The following is a 22,099-nucleotide window of genomic DNA, read 5'->3' on the forward strand; positions in this document are numbered from 1 at the left end:
GCCGATTTTGAGTTTGTGTTTCCAGCCTTGTTGTTTTCCCCTCGTTGCGCAGGTGTCTTGTAACCCTATCGATAAACCTACTAACTCTTAGAAATGTTATGTGCTTGAATTAAAATTATCCGCCCTTTAAGTTTAATTCTCTCTGTAGCTGCAACATAGATATTGAACAAGAAAAGCATTTAAAAAATGGCCTACTTTTTTTTAAATAAAAAAAGCTTATATTAAGCGTAGCTGTTTCAATTGGATCTGTCATGTCATTACATTTGTAATAAATCTAGACTAGCAATAATAAATCCATGCGATGAGAAAAAATGTTTATGAATGTTTTGGTTTTGCGCAGTTTCATGCTTTTAGTTTTCTCAAAACGCTATGATCCTATCACTTGTCTGGACCAGTTGGTAAAAAAGAGAAGATTAGGGGGTATATGGATGATCGCTTTTTAAATTTAAAATGCATTTATTAAAAAAAAGTGAACGACCTGAATTCAACTCAAGGACTAAAACAACTTCAGTATTCTCAAGCTAATACAGTAACCACTGTGCCAGGGAAGTCTTATAAAAATAGTAGGTTTAATAGTTCTCTCAATGTTAGTTTGAAACTTTTCTCTCTACTAAGTATTAAGAGAACTAATACAACTTATACCATCTTATCAGTCAGGTACAATTTCTTTCCTTTTTTTCAAGATAAATAAATATTTACCATTAGTTTATTAAATGAAAGGTAAAATTTAATTTCAATGATTCTTGTTTTGTCAGGCAAAAGAAATAATTTTGCGAAATTTCAACTTGATTTAAGATTGGATGTGGGAAAATTAACGTGTACATTTTACCAGACAGAAAGACACAGAGAGAGTGAGTTGATACAAGGTATGAAATATAAATGACTAAATGTACTATTCTCAAACTTTTTAAACTTCTTCGCTTTGGATGTTCGTTTAGAAATGAAGATTTTAACGCCTTTATCAAAACTACTGTGAAGACAGTGGGTATATGGCTCAAAACCATAGAAGCCACAGTCCAGCCGTCATCTTTTATTTTGTTTGTGGTGTAATACAAACATACCATCTTTTGGATTTACAAAACCAATAGAATCGATAGAATTGTTTCATTACAAAAAAAAAATTTTTTTACAATACATTTTTTTATTGATATTCATTTTGTAAACATTAAAACATTTTTTGAAAAAAAAAATTTTGAAATATGAAATGATTGATACATTAAAATAACAGACGAAACATGACATTAATGCAAAGAATCAAATCAAATGTAGTAACAAGAAAATACATTTTAAAACTAAGTCAGTGAAAGACTATATTTTGATTACATATTATGTGCTGAAATCTTATGTATAAGATAATTGTCACCTACTAAATAGTCATTGTACTATATATATAAATATTATTTATAACATATATAAATTATTTTCTTTTGCTACATATAATATATATATATATATATAGGAAGCCTACTAGACATGTAGAGCTGTTCAAAGCTTGAGTGGCAAACTATAAAAATGTCCCACCGAATTTTATTATGCTTAAGCATCTGTATACCAACAAAAATCTATTATGTGTGCTGCCAATATAATGCTAATATAATGCCATTATATTTATTAAATAATTTGATTGTCTGCTGTTGCACTTTTTTTTTAGAAAAAATAATTTAGCTTAATAAATGGGACCCACAAAACCATAGCTGGTGCAGAAATAGAAAAGTAATGTTATAATGTAATGTAAGCTTCATAATTCTCACAGAAAATTAAAGCTGTGCAGTATTAAAGAGCTTTCTGCTTTACTGAAACAAATTAGGCTTCCCACATAAAGAGTTAACTCTTTCATATATAAAAACGATAGCCTCTTCTCTTACATCCAAACCTGCAAGAGTACAGAACCAGGCACTACAGTAATAGAGAATCAAGAAATCTAGTTTATATTTCAAACATCTCTTAAGCAAAAAAAACAAAAACAAAAACTGTAGAGCATTGTACCTTGTGGTTTCCTGGAAACCTCTCAAAGTTTAAAAGAAAACAAAAACATTGACTGATCTAAAAAAAAGTATTCAATAACATTATTAAAGTTTCTGCTATAAAAATCGTTTAGTCTACTGAAAGTAATGTCATTATTTTCTGTGCTTACTTCCACAATGTCTGTGTTTCTGCGGGAGAGAACCTTTTCCCATAATTTATAAGAACTAACTATCAAGTGGTTGTAGGATAAATTCAAATTTAAATGCAAATCCATAGTTAAAATATATATATTACATTTATAGGGAGATTAAGTTTTGTAACCTTATAATAGTTAGAGCAGTCATCCCCATAGATGTAGGTTTTATAACAATGAATAAAAATAACTCATATTTAGACTTAAATACAATAAGTATCAAATTCTTTGACAATTTCTAAGTCTACTTCCTGACTTAACACTATTAATTTTTCTTCCGACATTTACATGGTATCAAGATCCCTAGAAATATATAGAAATACATGTCACTATTTATTTTTATTGGTTATATGTTTACAAATGGAAATAAAAAATGAAATGCATTGTATAAATATTAAGCATAATAATATATTTGGCAGTTAATATAAGCTGATGAAATGAGGCTTTGTAAAGTATTCTTAAAGTTGCAATTCCTAAAATGTATTACTATCCTTCAAAGTTTAACAGCAAAATTGATGTAAAATTTATCAAACAAATCGATATAGCATTGTATTTTGCTGAAGGATTATTACAACATACTTGGTCTAAAGTCCCAATGACATATATGTGTTATTATAGCTTCTAAAATCTCAGTTAAATGAAACAAACTAAAAAGATTGAGCTTCCAACATATATAGTAATTAAAAGTTAGTTATGATAAAATATTGTTATATTATTACTTTTAAATTTTTTATTATGATTGCTTAAATTTGAAAGTAAATTAAGAATGTCACCCAAAGAATTATTGTGATAAGAACAAACATTCCTTTTCCGTATATTTTGTGAATTGTATCTCTAATGCACTAGTATGTAGTATATATTATACAACCCTATTCCAAATAAATAAAAACTAAACAGTTTTAACATGGTTTGAGAGTTTATGAATGTCTTATTTGAAAATTATGAGGATTAATGTCATGAATTGCTAAAAGTCATTTTATGTCAAATGTCATTGTGTCCATATTGAATTCAAAAAAAATTTATTTTAAATAAAATAAATTTCTACAATGTTCAAAATAAAACAGGTATATATTAACAAGAATAATTGTTCACAACATGAAATGATACAGCAGAACTCAATACACTGCTTCACACAATCACAGGGTATAAACTGTAGGCTTGGATAACAATATATAACAACAATGAATGGAAGAGCAAATGTTAAACCAGATACAGAGATTATGTCATGTAAATACAGTTTTGTTTTATCATCTGTTATAAATATCTTGTAACATAAGATCAGAAACCTTAAATGTGTTACATATTTTCATCATATGTATGAAATGTCTTTTATTGTGTGCATCACAGCATCCGCAGGGAATCAATACTAGGTTTGCTAGGCCTTTTAACATAATGGACCAGTTCTTACTATTTAAACTCAAAGATAGGCCCACTATAATTATGTAAGACCTAGCTATTTAGAAATTAGTATGGGATTTCTTGAAACCTTTTTTTAAATGCTAAAAAAAAAAAAAATATATCATACTACAATTTATATGTATAATACATGATAAGCCAATGCAAACTCAAACTGTGTGAATTTATATACCAAATATAACCAAAAGTCCTTACACCAAGCATTACACCTAACAATGAAAACCATCACCTTTAAGTTTTATATATTTGATTTACACAATAATCAGAAAAACTATGGAAAATTTTTTTATAGAGCTAGTAATAAGCTTTCGAAAAAGTTCTACTGTTATAAATGTAAATGTACAAATATAAAGGGTCCTATTTAATGTCCTTTATTTAATTTTTATTAGTTCCAAAAATACTGAAAATGTAAATGCTGCTAAAAAAAAAAATATAAATTAATGTCCTTCTATCATTTCCATTAAGAATACAGCATAATTAGACTTGTTCAAAAGCTTAAGTGTATGTTTCTACATAGCTTCTCATCAAAATGGTGTTGTTCCATCTGAAGGTTTTACTGCGTCATGGGTGTGCTGGTTGTTAAATGTATTGTAGTAAGAAGGAGGGGCATCATTGCTGGGAGAACCGTCCGTGTCTGATTTCTCTGACACTGGGACCTCATCAGTCTTCTCAAACTTGGCCGGGTCCTGGTAGGTGTAGAAGTGTGCCACAATGCAGAAGATGATGAAGTCCAAGGCCATCAGTCCGGCTAGAAGAAACATCAGGTTCTCCATCTTGCAGTCATTTATCTCGTCTGCCCACCAGGGATCTGTTTGGGTCAAGGTCAAGTTCAAGGGAAGACAAAAAGAAAGTTGATTTGATAAAATGAATGCCAAATATATTTCAATTTTCATTTTCTGGAATTTATTGCAAATTATGTAAAAGAACCTGATAATTATATTCATGTTTAAATTAGCATGCTCTTATTGACAGATAGAGTCCTTAGTTGGTTCAAATACTCCCTTGCGATTAATAGGGCAGATAAAGTTAAGGTCATCTGTTTATATGGCCGACGGTCAATGAGAGTGTCAAGTCACTAGCATTAAGACCAATGGCCTCTCACTTTCCCTTTCCAATGTCATTAGAGTTGGATGGAATCAGGGTTGTCCTAAAAATCCTGAAACTCAAAATCACAGTCAAGAAAGAGATTCGAATCAGGGTCCCCTAGGTTTGGAAGCCAAGCACTAACCACTCTTCAACAATGCTTCTAGTGGTTTAAAAAAAAATTATAAGAAATAAAAAAAAAATATTTTCTATATTAAGCTATAATAAATTTGGCTAGAATATTGTAAATCAAAAAATTTTAATGGAGTAAAACTCTATTGAAGGAAAATGTCATTAATATTATGTCTTAAGGACTTTTTTTTCTAACCTCCTTCAGTTGCACTTTCCACGATAGCCAGGATAGCAGTCGAGACCCAGTTGCCAATGCCAGAAGCTGCAAGGAAAAGTCCAGTCAGCAGACCCTGCATGGCAACTGGAGCTTGGTTATATGCAAACTCCAGAGCTGTGGGTTGAATTAAAAAAATAATGAATTTGTTATGGCTATAGCTAGAATTCAGTTAGAAGACGCACATAAAGCTAATTAGCTTAAGTAGCTTAAATAAGTTTAGATATGCATTCTCTGTTTGGGACCCCTCAACTCAAGAAAAAAATTTTTTTAGAAAAAAAAAACAACGTTTGCATAAAGATTTTTAAAATATAGGTTACAAGGCAATTGTAAACTCTAGTAAGTTTTTTACTATTAAAAGTGAATAGTTGTAAAAATGATATATAATTATGAAAACACTGCTTGCAATTAATTTAAAAATTAAATAATTTACTTTTTGGAAAAGAAAAAAAGTAGCTGTTTCTTCAGAACTTTGAAAAGTCAAAAATATTTTGATGTAAGATTTTTTAAATTTTTTATAGCTTCTGAGATCAAACAAGACGGACAGACCACTAAAAAATAATAACATCTTAAAAAGCAAAATTTATTATATACTGTGTATAGAAAAATATTAAAATAAGAAAAGTCTACTTTTATATTAATAAGTTTGACTCACTAGTGATACTGGTGAATATTTCACTGGCTCCTACTAAAGCAAACTGTGGGATTTGAACAAAAACAGACATGGTAGAGGCGTTGAAGTTCTGGCCACCCAGGTTTTGTACGAGTGGATTGGCTCTGTCAAGGTACTCCTTCCTGCTAATCTCCACGATACCTGCTACGATCATGCTTAGAGTGGCAAAAATAAAGCCAATACCTGTGAAGGTTTAGAAATTTGTTTTATTATTAAGTCAAATCAAAATATAAATTGAGTTGCTTTTCTTAGAATCCACAATTGTTAGTAAAGTAAACTGCAACTCAATTTAGTTCTATGATCTATAATCTATACCTATTCGTTTTAGGTAGGTCAAAGGTTTTCCCATTTTGTTGAAGCAGGGGTAGATAAGCCTGTCTACGATGGGTATCATGATAATGATGGCTACAGTATTGAAGACGTTCAGTGCTGCTGCTGGGACATTAACGCCGCCTCCCATACTGACGTCCATCCTCTCGGACTGGGCAAAGAATGTGTTGGACATCTGAGAAGCAAAACAAGTACAGTAAAAAGACCAATTTAAATAAAAAGTGTAAAGATTCAAATACAAACTATGTTGAAAATAATGTCAAGGATTCTTATGGCAGGATTAGGATTTAGTTATCTATCACACAAAAAAGGGAAAGACAACGACGCGACTTATAAAAACTAGGCTAGGACTTTAGGAAGAAGAGCAAAATGTAAACAGGCTATTTCTGAAGGCTTTAGAGAGAGGTAGTTTTATGGACGTAGAGATTTAGCTTGACAACATTCGATGGTTCCCCTCATTATTATTGTTCAACATTCGCTCTCAGCGTCAATTAACTTCTATTGTTGGCCTTTCGACTGTGTTATTGGATTTCGTTATTTGAATGTTACCCCCCTTTGACTTATCTGCATAAGACACAGCGCGGAAGCAACTAGGAAGATAAAGTTAAATAAAAAGCAGCTGCTTTCTAAATTGGATTTGAAATTATAAATTATTCCAATTAGGATTTATGATTGATTATGTTGTAGAAAAAGATATTTAACATTTTTTGTTAAATTTTTGCTTTGCTGAAATAAATTATTAGTTTTGTGATAATCGGACTACAATTGTTCTCAAACCAAATTGCAATATAGAAAAACATCAAAGATAACTATAGATGAAAGAGCCTGGTTTTACCTTTACAAACACTCATTTTTCTAGTTAGCAGTAGAAAATGTACAATTTGAAGAGAGCTATCACTCTTTTAGTCTATTTTTAGATTTTCATTAAATATTAAACAAAATATGAAAACTATAAATAATCTGTAATCAATAATGGAATCGACTATATACAAAAATAATAATAAGACTAATGAGGAATGCAGTATTTCTCGTAGCCACACAGCCCCAGCTGTGACCTACATATTTTGCCGCATCCAGTGCAAGCATAACCATTGTCAGCTGGTGGTTAATTCAGATTTCCTTTTCAAGGTCTGTCTCTGCGGCAGTGTATTTTCTTTTGGTCTCAAATGTGGACATACAAAACTAGGTGGCAAAAATTATACAATTTGAGGTTAGACTTTCAGTAACTACATACCTGAGAATATACGGCCCAGTACATGATGACCAGGAAACAGAATGGGATGACCTTAATAACACTGACCACTCCGTCCACCAAGTGGTCTTCAAAGTCCCCTCCATGACTTCTCTTGGCTGATGACAGCATTTTCTTTTTACCGGAGGAGCCGACGTCTTCCTAGTGATAGTTGATTAATTAACAGTAAATATAGAGTATTATCAACATTTACTAGGCTACTAATATTTATAGCTGATTCTAGCAAAGCATAAAGAAATAAATATGATACTTCTGTGAGAGTCAACAATAATATCCCTAAGTCAGCGGTTCTCAACCTTTTAAGCTCGGCGACCCCTTTTTACAATCCCCCATTCTGCCGCGACCCTCCCCCCCCCTCACACACAGCAATAGAAGAATATTTATTAACAATCAGTATTTTCGATGGTCTTAGGCGACCCCTGGCAAATCGTCAATCGACCCCTCCAAGTGGGTCGAGATCCACAGGTTGAGAACCCCTGCCCTAAGTGGACAAATAAAACGTGAATTAAAGGAAAGAAGAAAATTTTTATGTATTTTAAAGAGTAAAAACTAAGTAAGAGAGAGAGAGAGAGAAAGAGAGAGAGAGAGAGAGAGAGAAAGAAAAAAAAAGTAAACTAGACACTAGTATGAAAGACAGACAAATAATTAGGAAAAAAAAAAGAGAGTTAGTGCAAAAGATAATGAACAAATTAGTAACAAGCAAAATATTTTTTAAAAAGCCTATTATAAAAACAAACAACAAAGATAATGCACAAATTGTAAGACAAAGTTCCATATGGACAATAAAGATTATTATTATTATTATTATTAAGGGAAAGAACTCCGCACAGATGTAACCCTTTTAGACCTTGTGATCTATAGGGCTGTTGATGTAAAGGTCATCTGTTTCTGTGGCTCAGGGTTTATGATGAAGGTGTCATGTGGCCAGCACAACGACCAACCGCCTTTACTTTTTCCCAACTATTGTCAGCTAACCATTAAAGCTGGATGGACTCAAAAATGTCTCAAGGATTCGGGAATTAAAATTACAGTCTTCACCAGGCTTCGAACCCGACACCCCTAGTTCAGAAGCTATAAGTGCTTTACCATTTAGCCACCACGCGTCGTGTTGATATTAAGCAAAATAATTAATTGCAAGTAATAAATTCCCTGACTAGTTAAAGTTTTTTACTAAATTCATATGCTGGCTATGCCAATGAATACTGTGCAAAGTTTCAACTTGATCCGAGAAAAAGTGTGGGAGAAATAACGTGAACAAACTATGTACCACACAGACAGATAGTCAGGCAGATAGTCAGGCAGATAGTCAGATAGACAGTCAGACAGATAGTCAAACAGATAGACAGATAGTCAGACAGATAGACAAATAGTCAGACAGATAGACAGATAGTCAGGCAGAGTCAGACAGACAGTCAGACAGATAGTCAGACAGTCAGACAGATAGTCAGGCAGACAGTCAGACAGATAGTCAGGCAGATAGTCAGACAGACAGTCAGACAGTCAGACAGATAGTAAGGCAGATAGTCAGGCAGACAGTCAGACAGATAGTCAGATAGTCAGACAGGCAGTCAGACAGATAGTCAGACAGTCAGACAGATAGTCAGACAAATAGACAGACAGTCAGGCAGATAGTCAGACAGATAGACAGATAGTCAGACATATATTCAGACATATAGTCAGACAGATAGTCAGACAGATAGTCAGACAGATAGTCAGACAGAATGAGCTGATATAAGCTTTTTAAAAACAAGAGCAAGAAGAAAAGGCCTACAAGAAATAAAGATTTTTTTTAAAAATTCAGTTCGAGAGAAGAGGATGTTAAAATCTAAAAGTAGGAACAACTATATATACAGAAAAGAGAAAAAAAGAGAGAAAGAGAGAGAGAGAGAAAAGGAAATAGTTCTACTAGAATGCGGTAAATCTTACTCTTCTAGATCCTTGAGCACAAATACTGAATCCTGTTGTAAGAATACTACCTGAAATAAAGACATTTTCATCATTTAAAATTTCAGCAACTATTGTTAGAAAAAGTCCCTTTAACAACGCCTCTCGGCATCAACGTAGCTTTCTGGTGGAAACGGTCGTTAGAATAGACTATTAGGCCAATAAGCGGCCAATTGGGAAGCAAAAGAGACCCCCCACCCTCATGGGGTGCATAAGGAACAAGGACAAAGAAGTCACTATCCACATACTGTGTTATTCAAGGGATCGTTTGTTTACGGAGTACACCTGCACATCTTATGTGACACAGAGAAGCAATATGGGAGAGTTTCCCCAGTGTGCTCGGCATTCGACTTCGCTTCTAACTTAAGTGTCTCCTCTTGGGATAAGAGCCATCGGGATCGGAACTATGGATGTCTCAGACAGAAGTTTGTTCAGACAAGAAGACGCAAGCTTTCACAGGCCTAGAGTCTCAAGAGTCTTAGAATCACCCCAATAGAAAGGAAACTATATGGAGAGCTCCCTGATTTGGAAACCACTGCGCAGTTCATCTCATGTATTGGTCTACTCATCTGAACACTCCAACATAACAATGAGAACGAAGAAGAAGAACCCTTTAAACAATAATGAAGTAAAAGTAGCATAATAAATCCAAATTACTATTTGCTTTTTCTAATTTCACAAAGTTTATAGTTCCAGAACCAAACAATTTTATGTACGACACACTATTATTATTTTATATCTGTATGGGAAAACAGTAAAAGGTAAAAGTAATTCGACTAACGACGGTAATATAAAAAGTTTAATTATTGTTTCGTTAAGTTTAAATTTTCCTAGTTTCCTAAGATAGAAAAGTCTTTGATGTATTTTGGTGTAAAGAATTTATAAGTGCTCATTCCTAGTAAGATTGTTGTAGATGGGTGTGACTTAGTATTGACATTCTTGTATTTGGTCTGTGTTAGTTATTGGTCAGCGATTTTAGAGTGACGTTAGAGGGACGTTACACTAATGTTGATGTCATAGTGATGTTAAAATGATGATTTTGAGTAATTTTATAATGAAGTTAGAGTGATGTAGGAATTACGTTAAAGCGATGTTAAAGCGATGTTAAAGTGATGTTAAAGTGATGTTAAAGCGATGTTAAAGTGATGTTAAAGCGATGTTAAAGCGATGTTAAAGCGATAAAGTGATGTTAAAGAGATGTGAAAACTATGTTAAAGTGATGTTAAAGTGATGTTAAAGTGATGTTAATATGTTAAAGCGATGTTAAAGTGATGTTAAAGTGATGTTAAAGCGATGTTAAAGCGATATTAAAGTGATGTCAAAGCGATGTTAAAGTAATGTTAAAGCGATGTTAAAGTGATGTTAAAGCGATGTTAAAGTGATGTTAAAGCGATGTTAAAGTGATGTTAAAGTGATGTTAAAGTGATGTTAAAGTGATGTTAATATGTTAAAGCGATGTTAAAGTGATGTTAAAGTGATGTTAAAGCGATGTTAAAGCGATATTAAAGTGATGTCAAAGCGATGTTAAAGTAATGTTAAAGCGATGTTAAAGCGATGTTAAAAAGATGTTAATGTGATGTTAAAGCGATGTTAAAGTGATGCTACAGTAATGCAGTTAGGGTGAGGTTAGATTGATATTGGATTGATGTTAAAGCAATGTTAGAGTGATGCTACAGTGATGTTACAGTGACGCTGGAGTGACGTTAAAGTTAAAGGTGAGGAACAGAATATCTCCTACCTTTCGGTCTGGTCCTGACGTATCTCGATTTAACGGCCACGAAGACACTCAGCGCCAACACCATGCTGACTAACGGAACGAAGAACCCCCAGGCAAAACTGACCTCTTGCTGAATGTACGCCACCCCGGCGTAGGCGATGAGGGCGCCGACATTGATCACCCAGTAGAACCTGGCGTAGTGAAAAACATGAATGAAAATAATATGTCAAAAGGTAAATGATTATAATAATAATAATAATAATCTTTATTGTCCGTATGGAAATTTGTCTTACAATTTGTGCATCACACCAAACAAAAAACATTATAACTATAAGAAACCAAAATGTACATTCACACCAGACTCGCTCATAATTTACATGTGACAAAGTTTATACCAGATTGTTCTTATTTAATGATTTGATTGCCAGGGGAACAAAAGAGTGTTTGTGTCTGTTTGTCTTTGCTATCGGTGTCTTGTACCTCTTTTGTGATGGTATGGACAGGTAAGTATTTAGAACTAGAAAAAGTAAAACCTCCGAATTTTCTCCTATTTTAAAATTAACCCGCATGTTATGGGGAAAGTCTGTTTTAGAATCGTCACCTGTGCTCCTTAAATTCAGATCTTGGTTTGGTTTCTATTTATTCATTGTTTTCAAACTTTGAACATTTCGAATTAAGATAACAGTAACAGTTGAACAGGGAGAGTAAGCGTTAGTATAGATCTCTGTGCTCAGTCCAGCAACACATTATGTCTAAAATTATGACCAGTCTCCTATTCAAATCACTTAACACCACATTAAAAGAGTTGATCTAATATATTTCAGTTTAACAGGCCTTCCTTCATCTTCTCTGAACATTTCCGTCCATTGGGAAATAGTTAACTAACTGTCTCTGCTTTAACTGCATTGCATCTTAAAACTTAAAGAAGTACGTAGAAGTCTTATTCATAAAGCGCTGTTTGTGAGTGTGTATGTGTTTCATATGTAAATGTTGTTCGTATTTGCATATATATTGTTATTGTTGCAGTAGTTACGCCGAGGAGGTTAGTTAAAATGTAGCCAAACTAAATTTCCATTTGATTGGACCAATACAAATCTGTTCTTAATTTAAAAAAAAATAAACTCCATGATTATAAAATGCCCCCCTCCCCATTATTGCATACATATTTTTTTTACCCTTATTTTTTTAACGTAGACTTCAGAAAATATTATTTACAATCTTTGCTGAATGCTGTTTTTGAAGACCAAAAAAATCTGGCCACTATTCCCATGAGGCGTCTTCCTTTTCTTGATTTTTTTCTTCTGCTGACTTCCTAGCACGCAATAAAGCAATTACTTGAATAAATTACTGAACAGAGAAACACAATGACGTCATTGTATTTTGGTGTTGTTTCATTTTCTCTTGCAGTTGTAACAAGCTCGAAAGGAACAGGCTAGAGATAGGGAGCACTTGCAAGGCTAAAACCATCTGGATAGACAAAGCGTAAGGTTAAAATCAGACTGATATTCTTATATGCTTGCGAATCTTGGACGCTGACTTCAGAACTGGATAAGAGGATCCTAGCAGTAGAATTAAGATTCCCCAGTAGCTGATTTTAGGTATCAGCTACAAAGACTGCATCAAAATAAGGAGATTCGGAACCGAATCAAACTGGCAGGTCCTCGCGGTGACCTGCTGATCAATGTCAAAAAAACGCAAGCTAAAACTGAAACCATGTCATAAGGTCTCGCGAAGACCTTCCTGCAAGGAACAGTACCAGGAAAAAAAGAAGAAGAGGCAGGCAGAGAAAGCGATGGGAAGACAACATGTAAAAGAATGAACAGGCCACTCGTTGAGTGAGACTCTACTTAAGGCAAAAGACAGGAATGGAGAAAAAAAAGATCACGTGTGGTGCCCCAACGGTTCAACAAAGTAAAGAGATAAGTGAAGGTGACTGGAAAGAGAGAGGCGCGGTGATAGCGGCTAAGGGCGGTGGAAGAAAGAGAAAGGTAAGGAGTACCCAGGCGCAAAGTGAGTGCAAAGTGAGTGCAAAGTGAGTGCAAAGTGAGTGCAAAGCGTCAAACTGTTTAACGACGTTGCGAAGACTAGGAACAAAATGTAGGTACAGAGCGGGTCCAGAAAGTAAAGAGCTGTGACCATAGGTGACCTCGTTGGATCCATCGCATTTGTATGTAGTTTTCATTTTCTTCACTTTTCTAGTGGCAGAGACCCTAGCGAGAAATCCTGTAGAGTCTGACCTAACTTAAAGAGTTCTATTTACTAACACCTAACATCGGGGCTAGGTTGGTCTTAGGTGACCACACAGGTGAAGTGGGAAGCTGGGAGAATGCAAGATGCACAAAGTGATGTAGTCTTCATGAAGGGCCTGACATAGACATACACGTCAACGCTTGCGTTCACGAACATTCCCAGAATCCCCTCTCCATTCCCAGAATCCCCTCTCCATTCCCAGAATCCCCTTCTCCATTCCCAGAATCCCCTCTCCATTCGCGTGATTTACCACATACAGCGTGGTGGATGAGGGGTAAGACTTTAAACTGTCAACCCAGGGGTCTCGGAGTGGAATCTCGATGAAGACTGAGGTTTTGAACGTATTTGAGGTTGGTCGCTTTTCTGGCCTTGTTGACCGTCGTCCAAAGAAAGAGATAACCTTTACAACACCTGACCTACTTGTCTGAAAGAGGTACTTAACTTTTTTACTTCATTACTAATACAATTAAATCATGATTTACTTAAATTCAAACATTAATTCTATAAGTAAAACCGAGAACCAGGTGCACTTGATTATATATGTATTTCTTATTCTTATTCTTAAACTGTCAGGTAGAGTTGAGCCTTCGGCTCTTGGAACTCTAGGCCAGCAAAAGTGAACAAGAGCTCCCTCTCATCGCCCTGTATGAGAACAGTGTACACTGTTTTGTCTGGCGGGTGGGTCAGACTCGCGACAAGAGGCTGCGTATAGATCTACCAAGACCCTCGCCATTTTTCTTTTCTATACCAGGCTAACCGTGCGGGACACGCCATTTATTATGTAACGGCCCCTTGAGGAACAGCGCCTGGATTGTGACAAAGTTGTCGGAGCTTTTTATAACTCCGCGCAGTGCAATGAGGATGCTCTCTCTCTCTCTCTCTCTCTCTCTCTCTCTCTCTCTCTCTCTCTATATATATATATATATATATATATATATATATATATACATGCACTATTAAAAATCGCTAAGTATTGTCAAAAGGCTAGATGTTAGTCTGTTTACAAAATGGCTATTATACACACGTTGTATACAATCAATTGTCTGATCTATCAGACTTATTGTATTGATCGGGGACCAGTCCACTGATGGAGGTGTGACAGCTGTGACAGCTTAGACAGGTGTGACAGCTTAGACAGCTGTGACAGCTTAGACAGGTGTAACACGTGTGCGACATGACTTATGGAACGCAAGAGAGAGAGAGATAGTTAACAATGTGAACATGTAGTATGCATGAATCAGGGGACATAAATTATACCAAGAGAAGATAATCAATGAGAACAAGTAATTCCACGACATTTTTTCTAATGTAACAATAAAAAAAAAAGACAAGTCATTGTCCAAAAAAGCAGAAGGAAAATATGATCTCATTCCAAATTAACTCTAACTTTATATTTCAATGTTGTTGTTTTTCAAAAAATATGCATTTTTCTCTAACCATTTTTACAATATAAAGTCTCTGGAATGCACTACTAACAGTTACTAATGATCTGTGCTGGGCAACTCCATACTATGAAAATGGAAGATCAAACCTAGCCTGCAGATATCCCTGTCCTGCATCTAGAAAACGGTTTTAAGAGTTTAACTAGGCAGTGTGAATGATGCAAGATAAGAAGCATTGTCGTGAGCGGTCTTTTGGTAGGAGACGACTCCAGATAGATAGAGTGAAAAGACGTGTTTTGTAGTGATTTATATTTTGTTTAAAATACCATTTTATTTTATTACTAAAGTCTACGACATTGCATTGCATCTCAAGTTGATTTTGTCTAAACTGTAATAAAATGTATCCTTAGTCTTTTTCTCCAAGAAGTTATTCAAGTTATTATTTCAAGTTATGATATAATATGCCTACAGCAGTTTATTTGCCTACCAGCAGAACGGTGCGACAAGTCAACGACCATCCACAACAAATACAATGAAGTATTCGCCTCTAGAATGTCCTCAGAATTTTCCATTATTCGCAGTGATTACTCTACTATTTTCAGTCAGTTCAGAGTACTAACTAGTCTATAAGATGATGCATACAAGCTTACCAATTGAAGAATGTCTGGATAGCTTCCTTCCCTTAGTTAGTTCAAAGTACTAATTAGTCTATAAGATGATGCATACAAACTTACCTATTGAAGAATGTCTGGATGGCTTCCTTCCCTTAGTTAGTTCAAAGTACTAATTAGTCTATAAGATGATGCATACAAACTTACTAATTGCAGAATCTCTGGATAACTTCCTTCCCTTAGTTAGTTCAAAGTACTAATTAGTTTATAAAATGATGCATACAAACTTACCAATTGAAGAATGTCTGGATAGCGTCCTTCCCTTAGTTAATTCAAAGTACTAATTAGTTTATTAAATGATGCATACAAACTTACCAATTGAAGAATGTCTGGATAGCTTCCTTCCCTTAGTTAGTTCAAAGTACTAATTAGTTTATTAAATGATGCATACAAGCTTACCAATTGAAGAATGTCTGGATAGCGTCCTTCCCCAGCGATTCAATTTGTTCTGCTCCGAAAGGTCCCACATTAGCCTTGATTCCTCCTGTGCCAAGAGCCACGCACACCAAGGCCGTGCCAAAAAGAGCAGTTCTGCCAGTCTGCAATGCCAAGAAAAAATTTCATTTGAAATTAAAGTAAGTGCCATATTTACCAGTAGGTTTGACAAGCAAAGGGTTAAAAATAAATCACTCTTAGTAATCGTTACCTTTGCTTTCAACTGATAATAATTAAATGTATAAGTAATGGCTGCAGACTGAAATAGGCTTTTGGGGACTTGGGAATCTTAACTCTTTCTCTCCGTAATTATTTACCACATTCTGGTGGAATCAACGCTGGTATCGTCAGTTAGGAGAGAAAGAGTTAAACAAGAAAAAACAAAAGAAGGAATCTTTTTTTAAGCAAAGCCTATCTTAGGGAAAGGACCGATAATTACTGCCATTTATCTCTTTCTACTTTAAAAATAAAATTAATTAATTACTATTAATTAATTAACAAATCTCTTTTTTTTATTTTTTTTGTTAGGATTGATTCATTTAATGTCATCGACTATAAATATTTCTGCAAACTTTCAACTTGATCCGACAATGGGAAGTTGAAGAAAAAACGTAACAGAACATATTGCTTGAGGGGGGGGGGATGAATCCGTATATACAAAATATACAGAAAAAAACGTCATAAAACGATGAAATTCTGAGGATGCAGAAATCATAACTGAATATTTCGAAATATGTAATTTAAATTGTATCTTTCTTGTAGACTACAGGTTATATAATTTATTTGTTTTAAATACACTGCATTAATGTTCAAATATTGGTAAATGTTGTATGAATTATTTACGTCTAGAATTCACGCTTAAAATACGAATATTTTAATAATGCGCTAAACAGCTTGAACCAAAAAAAAAAAATTAAGCACAGTTGTTTTTTTTATAAGTAACGTCTGTAACATCATTACCATACTAAGTAGGTAGGTAGTCGCAGCTTTTCTCTGTAATGTCGCTAAGTTGTCAGTAAAAAATAATAAAAAAAAAATAATAAACATATATGTATGTAGTTGTATGGCGTATTTACCTACCACAGAGAGTTCAGCCCAGTTCCAATTTTTGTATTCTATCGCCGCGGCTGGTAGCAGAAACACTCCTTTTGGAAGAAGAGAATCGAATTAAATCTTATCAAACTAACACGTCGTTTCGAACAAGTCATTTTAGTGAAGTCCTCTCAAATAAACAAGTTATCAATCAAGGCATTTCAATCAATCAAGCCATTTCAATTAATCAAATCGTTTCAATCAATCAAGTCTTTTAAGTCATTCAAATTATTTCAATCAATCAAACATTTCAATTGATCAAGTCATTTAAATCAATCAAGTCTTTTCAGTCATTCAAGTTATTTCAATCAATCAAGTCATTTCAATTGATCAAGTCATTTCAATCAATCAAGTCATTTCAATCAATCAAGTCATTTCAATCAATCAAGTCATTTCAATCAATCAATCAAGTCATTTCAATCCACCAAGTTATTTCAATCTATCAAGTCATTTCAATCTATCAAGTCATTTCAATCTATCAAGTCATTTCAATCTATCAAGTCATTTCAAACAAAAAGACTTTTTAATAAATGATTATTGTCACGTATTTTAACACCAACAAGTCTTTTTAAAGAAATCATTTTTAAAAAGTTATTTAAAAAAAAAAGCCATTTAAAAAAAAGATCGTTTCAACAAAGTTATTTTTAAAAAAAGTCATCTCCAACAGATATTTGCATATTCCTTAAGTATCAGCTTACCTACAATGTAAATCAGCGATGATATCCAAATAGTTTTGAACCTACCCAGGTAGGAGTCGGCCAGAAAACCTCCAATGATTGGAATGATATACACAAATCCTAAAAGATAGAAAAGTCATGATTCGCATTGCGCTGTGATATATAAAAGAATAGCAATCATTAAATAATTTAACTCTTTCTCTCCGAACTGACGCTACCAGCGTTGATTCCACCAGAATGTGGTAAATAATTACGGAGAGAAAGAGTTAAAAGAAATATTTTGGGCAGGGCTGATGCGTGGCAGAGATGCCTAAACATGTGGCTACCTATCAAGGGAGCTTGTGTTCGAGATCCGAATGGACCTCATTCACCAATCGTAAACAAACAACATTTAGCCACGTGGAGCTCTATCTCTTCTATATAATTTACGATCTCATGTTTAATTCATGATGGCAGTTTTTTTTTTTCATTGTTTTATCAATAAGATCACGTGACTAAATGTTGTTTTTTTTTTACGATTGGTGAATGAGGTCCATTGAGCTGAGTTGTATTACCGAGCCCTTACATTCAGCACGAGACTGTCGGAGACCTGTCAGTTACCCGCCTACACCCCCACTGATCCACAAACGGGCAACCATCGCGCTTATAATAAGGCTTGTCTTCGAGTCCGAAGATGAATGAGGAACGCAGTATTTCCCTTGGCCACGCAGCCCCAGCTGTGACCTATATATTTTGCCACACCCAAGGCAAGCATAACCATTTTTCCGCCGGTGGTCGATTAAGAAACACGCAGATAAACTATACATCAGCAATACAAACAATAACAGGGACATATAGTATATCATATGATGAGGATTGGTTTGACACCCCCCTGAGTTACATGTGTTAATTTAGCCACGTAAATACCATTATAAATGAGAAATTTTTCAAAAGGGAAAACCAACAACACTATTATTCTTTATCAGTATCAGGTTCATACTGTAACACTGAAAAAAGACAAAGGGGTGGGGGTGTCCTTAAAAAGGTCGACCTATAATCAGAAAAGTGCTAGTAAGCATCGCAGGCAATGGGCCTAGCCTGGGAGGATACTGAGAGGATGGGCCCTAAAACTTGAACACAAACTTTGGCACAAAGACCACAATACTATATAACACTTCCGGTGTGATCGTTCCTGATATACAGAGAACGTGTAATAAAAGGTAAATTAGAGAGAAAAAGAAGGAGAGAAAAAGAAAGATGCAAAATGAGAGAGAAAAAAAAAGAAGAAGAGAAAGACAGAAAGAAAAAGAGAAGAGAAAAAAAAGAGAAAGATTAAGAGAGAAACATAGAGAAAGACTAAGAGAGAAACATAGAGAAAGCCTAAGAGAGAAACATAGAGAAAGACTCAGAGAGAAACATAGAGAAAGCCTAAGAGAGAAACATAGAGAAAGACTAAGAGAGAAACATAGAGAAAGACTCAGAGAGAAACATAGAGAAAGAGATCAGAGTGAAGAGGCGCCCAAACATCTCGAAATTTAAAAATCAAAGGACTCGATCCCCGGTTCAGAAGCCGAGCGCTTTACCGCTCAGCCACCGCGCCTCCAAGTAATTAATTACCAGTAATTAGTTGACTCTTGTCTATGCCAATGCCAATCAGGCTGACAGCGTGAGTTGCTATAAGCTTTGTAATAAAACACTGCAAGTAGTCTCGGAAGTGGTCACGGATAAATGTTTTGAAACCAGAGGATACCTACCACCAAACACCTGATTGATTGTGGTGGCGTTCGCTTGACCGATGTCCAGTTTGCTTGTGCAGAAGAGAATGAGCCCAGCGGAAATGCTATAGTAGGTCAGCCTCTCACACATCTCAGTGACCAGGATGCTCAGGGTCACGAAGAAGGTCGAAGTGTTGCTGTATGTGGGCAGAAAGAGAAAAGTGAAACATAAAGTTGTGTGTCTGTGCGTTGTGTGTGTGTGTGTGTTGAATGTTTGTGTGATTATGTATGTGTGTTTGAGTGTTGAATGTTTGTGTGTGTGTATGTATGTGTGTGTTTGTGCACTGTGTGTTTGTGTGTGTATAACCCTATTTTTTTAAACAGACACTGACATTCTCGTATTTTGATTCTGAACATATGTCTGTGCTGCATCCATTGTGATATTTCTTGTATCAGTCGGCATGCAACAGTATTACCTCTGTTAGACATCTGCACATTTTTTTTTGTACATCTGTAAACGTACTATATAAACATAAGGCTTGAGTTCGAATCTGAAGATTTAAGGAGGGGTGCCATATTTTACGTCACAACGCAGTCCTAAGGGTTACCTACATAATTTGCCACATCCAGTACAGACATTACCGTTGTCTGCTGGTGGTCTGTTAACGGTAGTGTGGAGACCATTCTTCACAAGACAGATCAATTTTTGTTTGTTTTCAATAATCTTGAACTTTCTACCTACTATTTATGTAGATTCACTATTTTAATTACTAATCAAGTATGGATTAATCATATTTCAAAGTTTAATTTTAATTCTTTATACTTTACTATTTGTGAAATGTGAGAACTTATAATAATAATAATAGTTTAAAAAAAATTAAAAGCCCACAAAAGAGGAAGGAGGGACAAAAAGAAGGCATTTAAAGCTCCAAAAAAAAGAGGCAAAGAAAAGAGGCCTAAGGCCCAAGGATTCCTATGATGACAAAGCTAAATTTGAATAGCGCACATTTTTTTCCTTTTTAAAAAAAATGTTAAACAAGGCTTTAGTGCAATTCATTTTTGATTGACATTTCGACACATATGTCATTGACAAAATAAAACACATCTTGAGACTGACCTTTATTATCACCTCAGAGGGTTATTAAAAAAAAAAAATGGTGTTTAAAATAATTATAATAAGATATTTTCTCATTTAAGTTCATACTATCAGGTTGACATTTTAAAGTCCCGCCCAGATAAAAAATACAAAGAACTTAGAATAACATTTCCCAATGAGGTGCTTCCACTTAAAACTATTGGAGGAAAATATCGGACATGGAGGTACACACTTTTTGTTTGGGTTGGAATGACCTAACAGTTGTAAAAAGTCACAGTCTGAGAAACAAGATAGACAAAAGAATTGTACAGCCTATGACCAACTCACATTTTTTTTCATGAAATATTTTGAAATTCAAGTACGATTTTATTATTCTGCGTTCTACTTTGTAAGGAGTTTGAAGGTGTCTGGTAAGTCTCAGTTGGGTGGTTGGGGGGGGGGGGAGGGGTTATCCATATAAAATAATTTATAAGAAAAATAAAAGATTAAGCAAAAGTTGGGAAATGCAATAAAAAAAAAATCCGAACAAATATCATCAGATTTGGATTACCCTTTATAACTTTTAAAATCCTCTATTTGTAAAACTATTATATTGATTTTGTAATTGTATTTTTGAAGAAACGTATAGAGTTATTTAAATAAGAGGAGCTTTTAAGAGTGTTATGAATTACTGTAATCCTCTTTAGCGGTTGCAGGTAAATAGTTTAACACGCCCACCTCTCCATGTATCGGTATCTTTTCATTTCTCATTTTAGTTTAGTTAGGGAAAAAAACTAAACAATTTTATAATTATGAGTTTTGGGTTTATGGCACTTCGGCACAATTTAGGTCATGTCGTGCCCGTTTGTTATTCTGCATGTGCATTACTATTTTCATGAGCTAAAGAAATATGTATTTAAATAAAACTTGACATTAAACACAACATTTAGAGGACCTGGATGTCGCCGATGACATCTGCCTCCTCTCCCATACACAACGAAAAGGTCAGACCAAACTCACCAGACTCTCAGAAATAGCGAAAAAGACTGGACTTCTAATCAGCAAAAAGAAAACAGAAGTTATGAGGATCAACAACAGACAAGAGAACCCAATCATGCTACAGGGAGAGAACGGACCACTTCACATATCTGGGAAGTAGAGTTGGTAAAGACGGCGGAGCTGATGATGATATACTAATTCGGATCAATAAAGCTAGGTTTGCCTTTTCAAATCTTCAAACAATCTGGCGCTCTAAGGCATTATCTCTACACAACAAGATACGAATCTATAATACAAACGTTAAGTCTGTCCTCCTATACGGTTCAGAAACTTGGAGAGTCATTAAAACAAATATGGAAAAGCTCCAGACTTTTGTTAACAGATGCCTACGCCGGATATTAGGAATTAGGTGGCCAGAAAAGATAACTACTATCGATTTGTGGGAGAGAACTAGACAAAAGCCCATAGCCCAAGACATCACAAAGCGAAAGTGGAGCTGGATAGGACACACCCTGCGAAAACCAGCAACCAATGCTGCAAGGCAGGCACTTGACTGGAACCCACAAGGAAAGAGGAAAGTGGGCAGACCCAAACAAACCTGGAGGAGGTCAGTCATCAGTGAAGCTGAGGGTACTGGAATGACATGGGAGCAGATGAAGAAAGCTGCTCAGAACCGAGTTCGGTGGAGAGGTGTGGTTGCGGCCCTATGCTCCCCGGGGAGTACACAGGATTAAGTAAGTTAGTAAGTTGACATTAAAACCAAGCCTAGGGTAAAGAAGACATGGGACTACAAAGTTAGTTTTAGTCTTAAGAAATACTAATGTTCATTTCAGTTTTGTTTTTTAATGTATAAATATCTTTCTATTTTATTTTTTTTAGTTTGCCTGACGCAAAACTAATCATTC

General features: G+C 34.8%; 1 protein-coding gene across 4 annotated transcripts in view; it reads right to left on the bottom strand.

The window, feature by feature from the left end:
* Positions 1-3,304: 3,304 nt before the first annotated feature.
* LOC106052545 (solute carrier family 15 member 4-like) overlaps positions 3,305-22,099 on the bottom strand; it is a 39,272-nt gene continuing 20,477 nt past the window's right edge. For all 4 annotated transcript variants that reach the window (XM_056021790.1, XM_056021791.1, XM_056021789.1 and 1 more), the window contains exons 3-13: positions 19,160-19,317; positions 17,448-17,546; positions 16,738-16,802; positions 15,622-15,761; positions 10,941-11,110; positions 9,185-9,234; positions 7,241-7,399; positions 5,992-6,181; positions 5,659-5,859; positions 4,986-5,120; positions 3,305-4,382 (exon numbers count right to left, since the gene is read on the bottom strand). In XM_056021790.1, the coding sequence (XP_055877765.1) occupies positions 4,099-4,382; positions 4,986-5,120; positions 5,659-5,859; positions 5,992-6,181; positions 7,241-7,399; positions 9,185-9,234; positions 10,941-11,110; positions 15,622-15,761; positions 16,738-16,802; positions 17,448-17,546; positions 19,160-19,317 (1,651 nt within the window). In that variant the 3' untranslated portion in view covers positions 3,305-4,098. The remainder of the gene's footprint in view (positions 4,383-4,985; positions 5,121-5,658; positions 5,860-5,991; positions 6,182-7,240; positions 7,400-9,184; positions 9,235-10,940; positions 11,111-15,621; positions 15,762-16,737; positions 16,803-17,447; positions 17,547-19,159; positions 19,318-22,099) is intronic.

The sequence above is a fragment of the Biomphalaria glabrata genome, chromosome 2, assembly GCF_947242115.1.
Source record: "Biomphalaria glabrata chromosome 2, xgBioGlab47.1, whole genome shotgun sequence".
NCBI lineage: Eukaryota > Metazoa > Mollusca > Gastropoda > Planorbidae > Biomphalaria > Biomphalaria glabrata.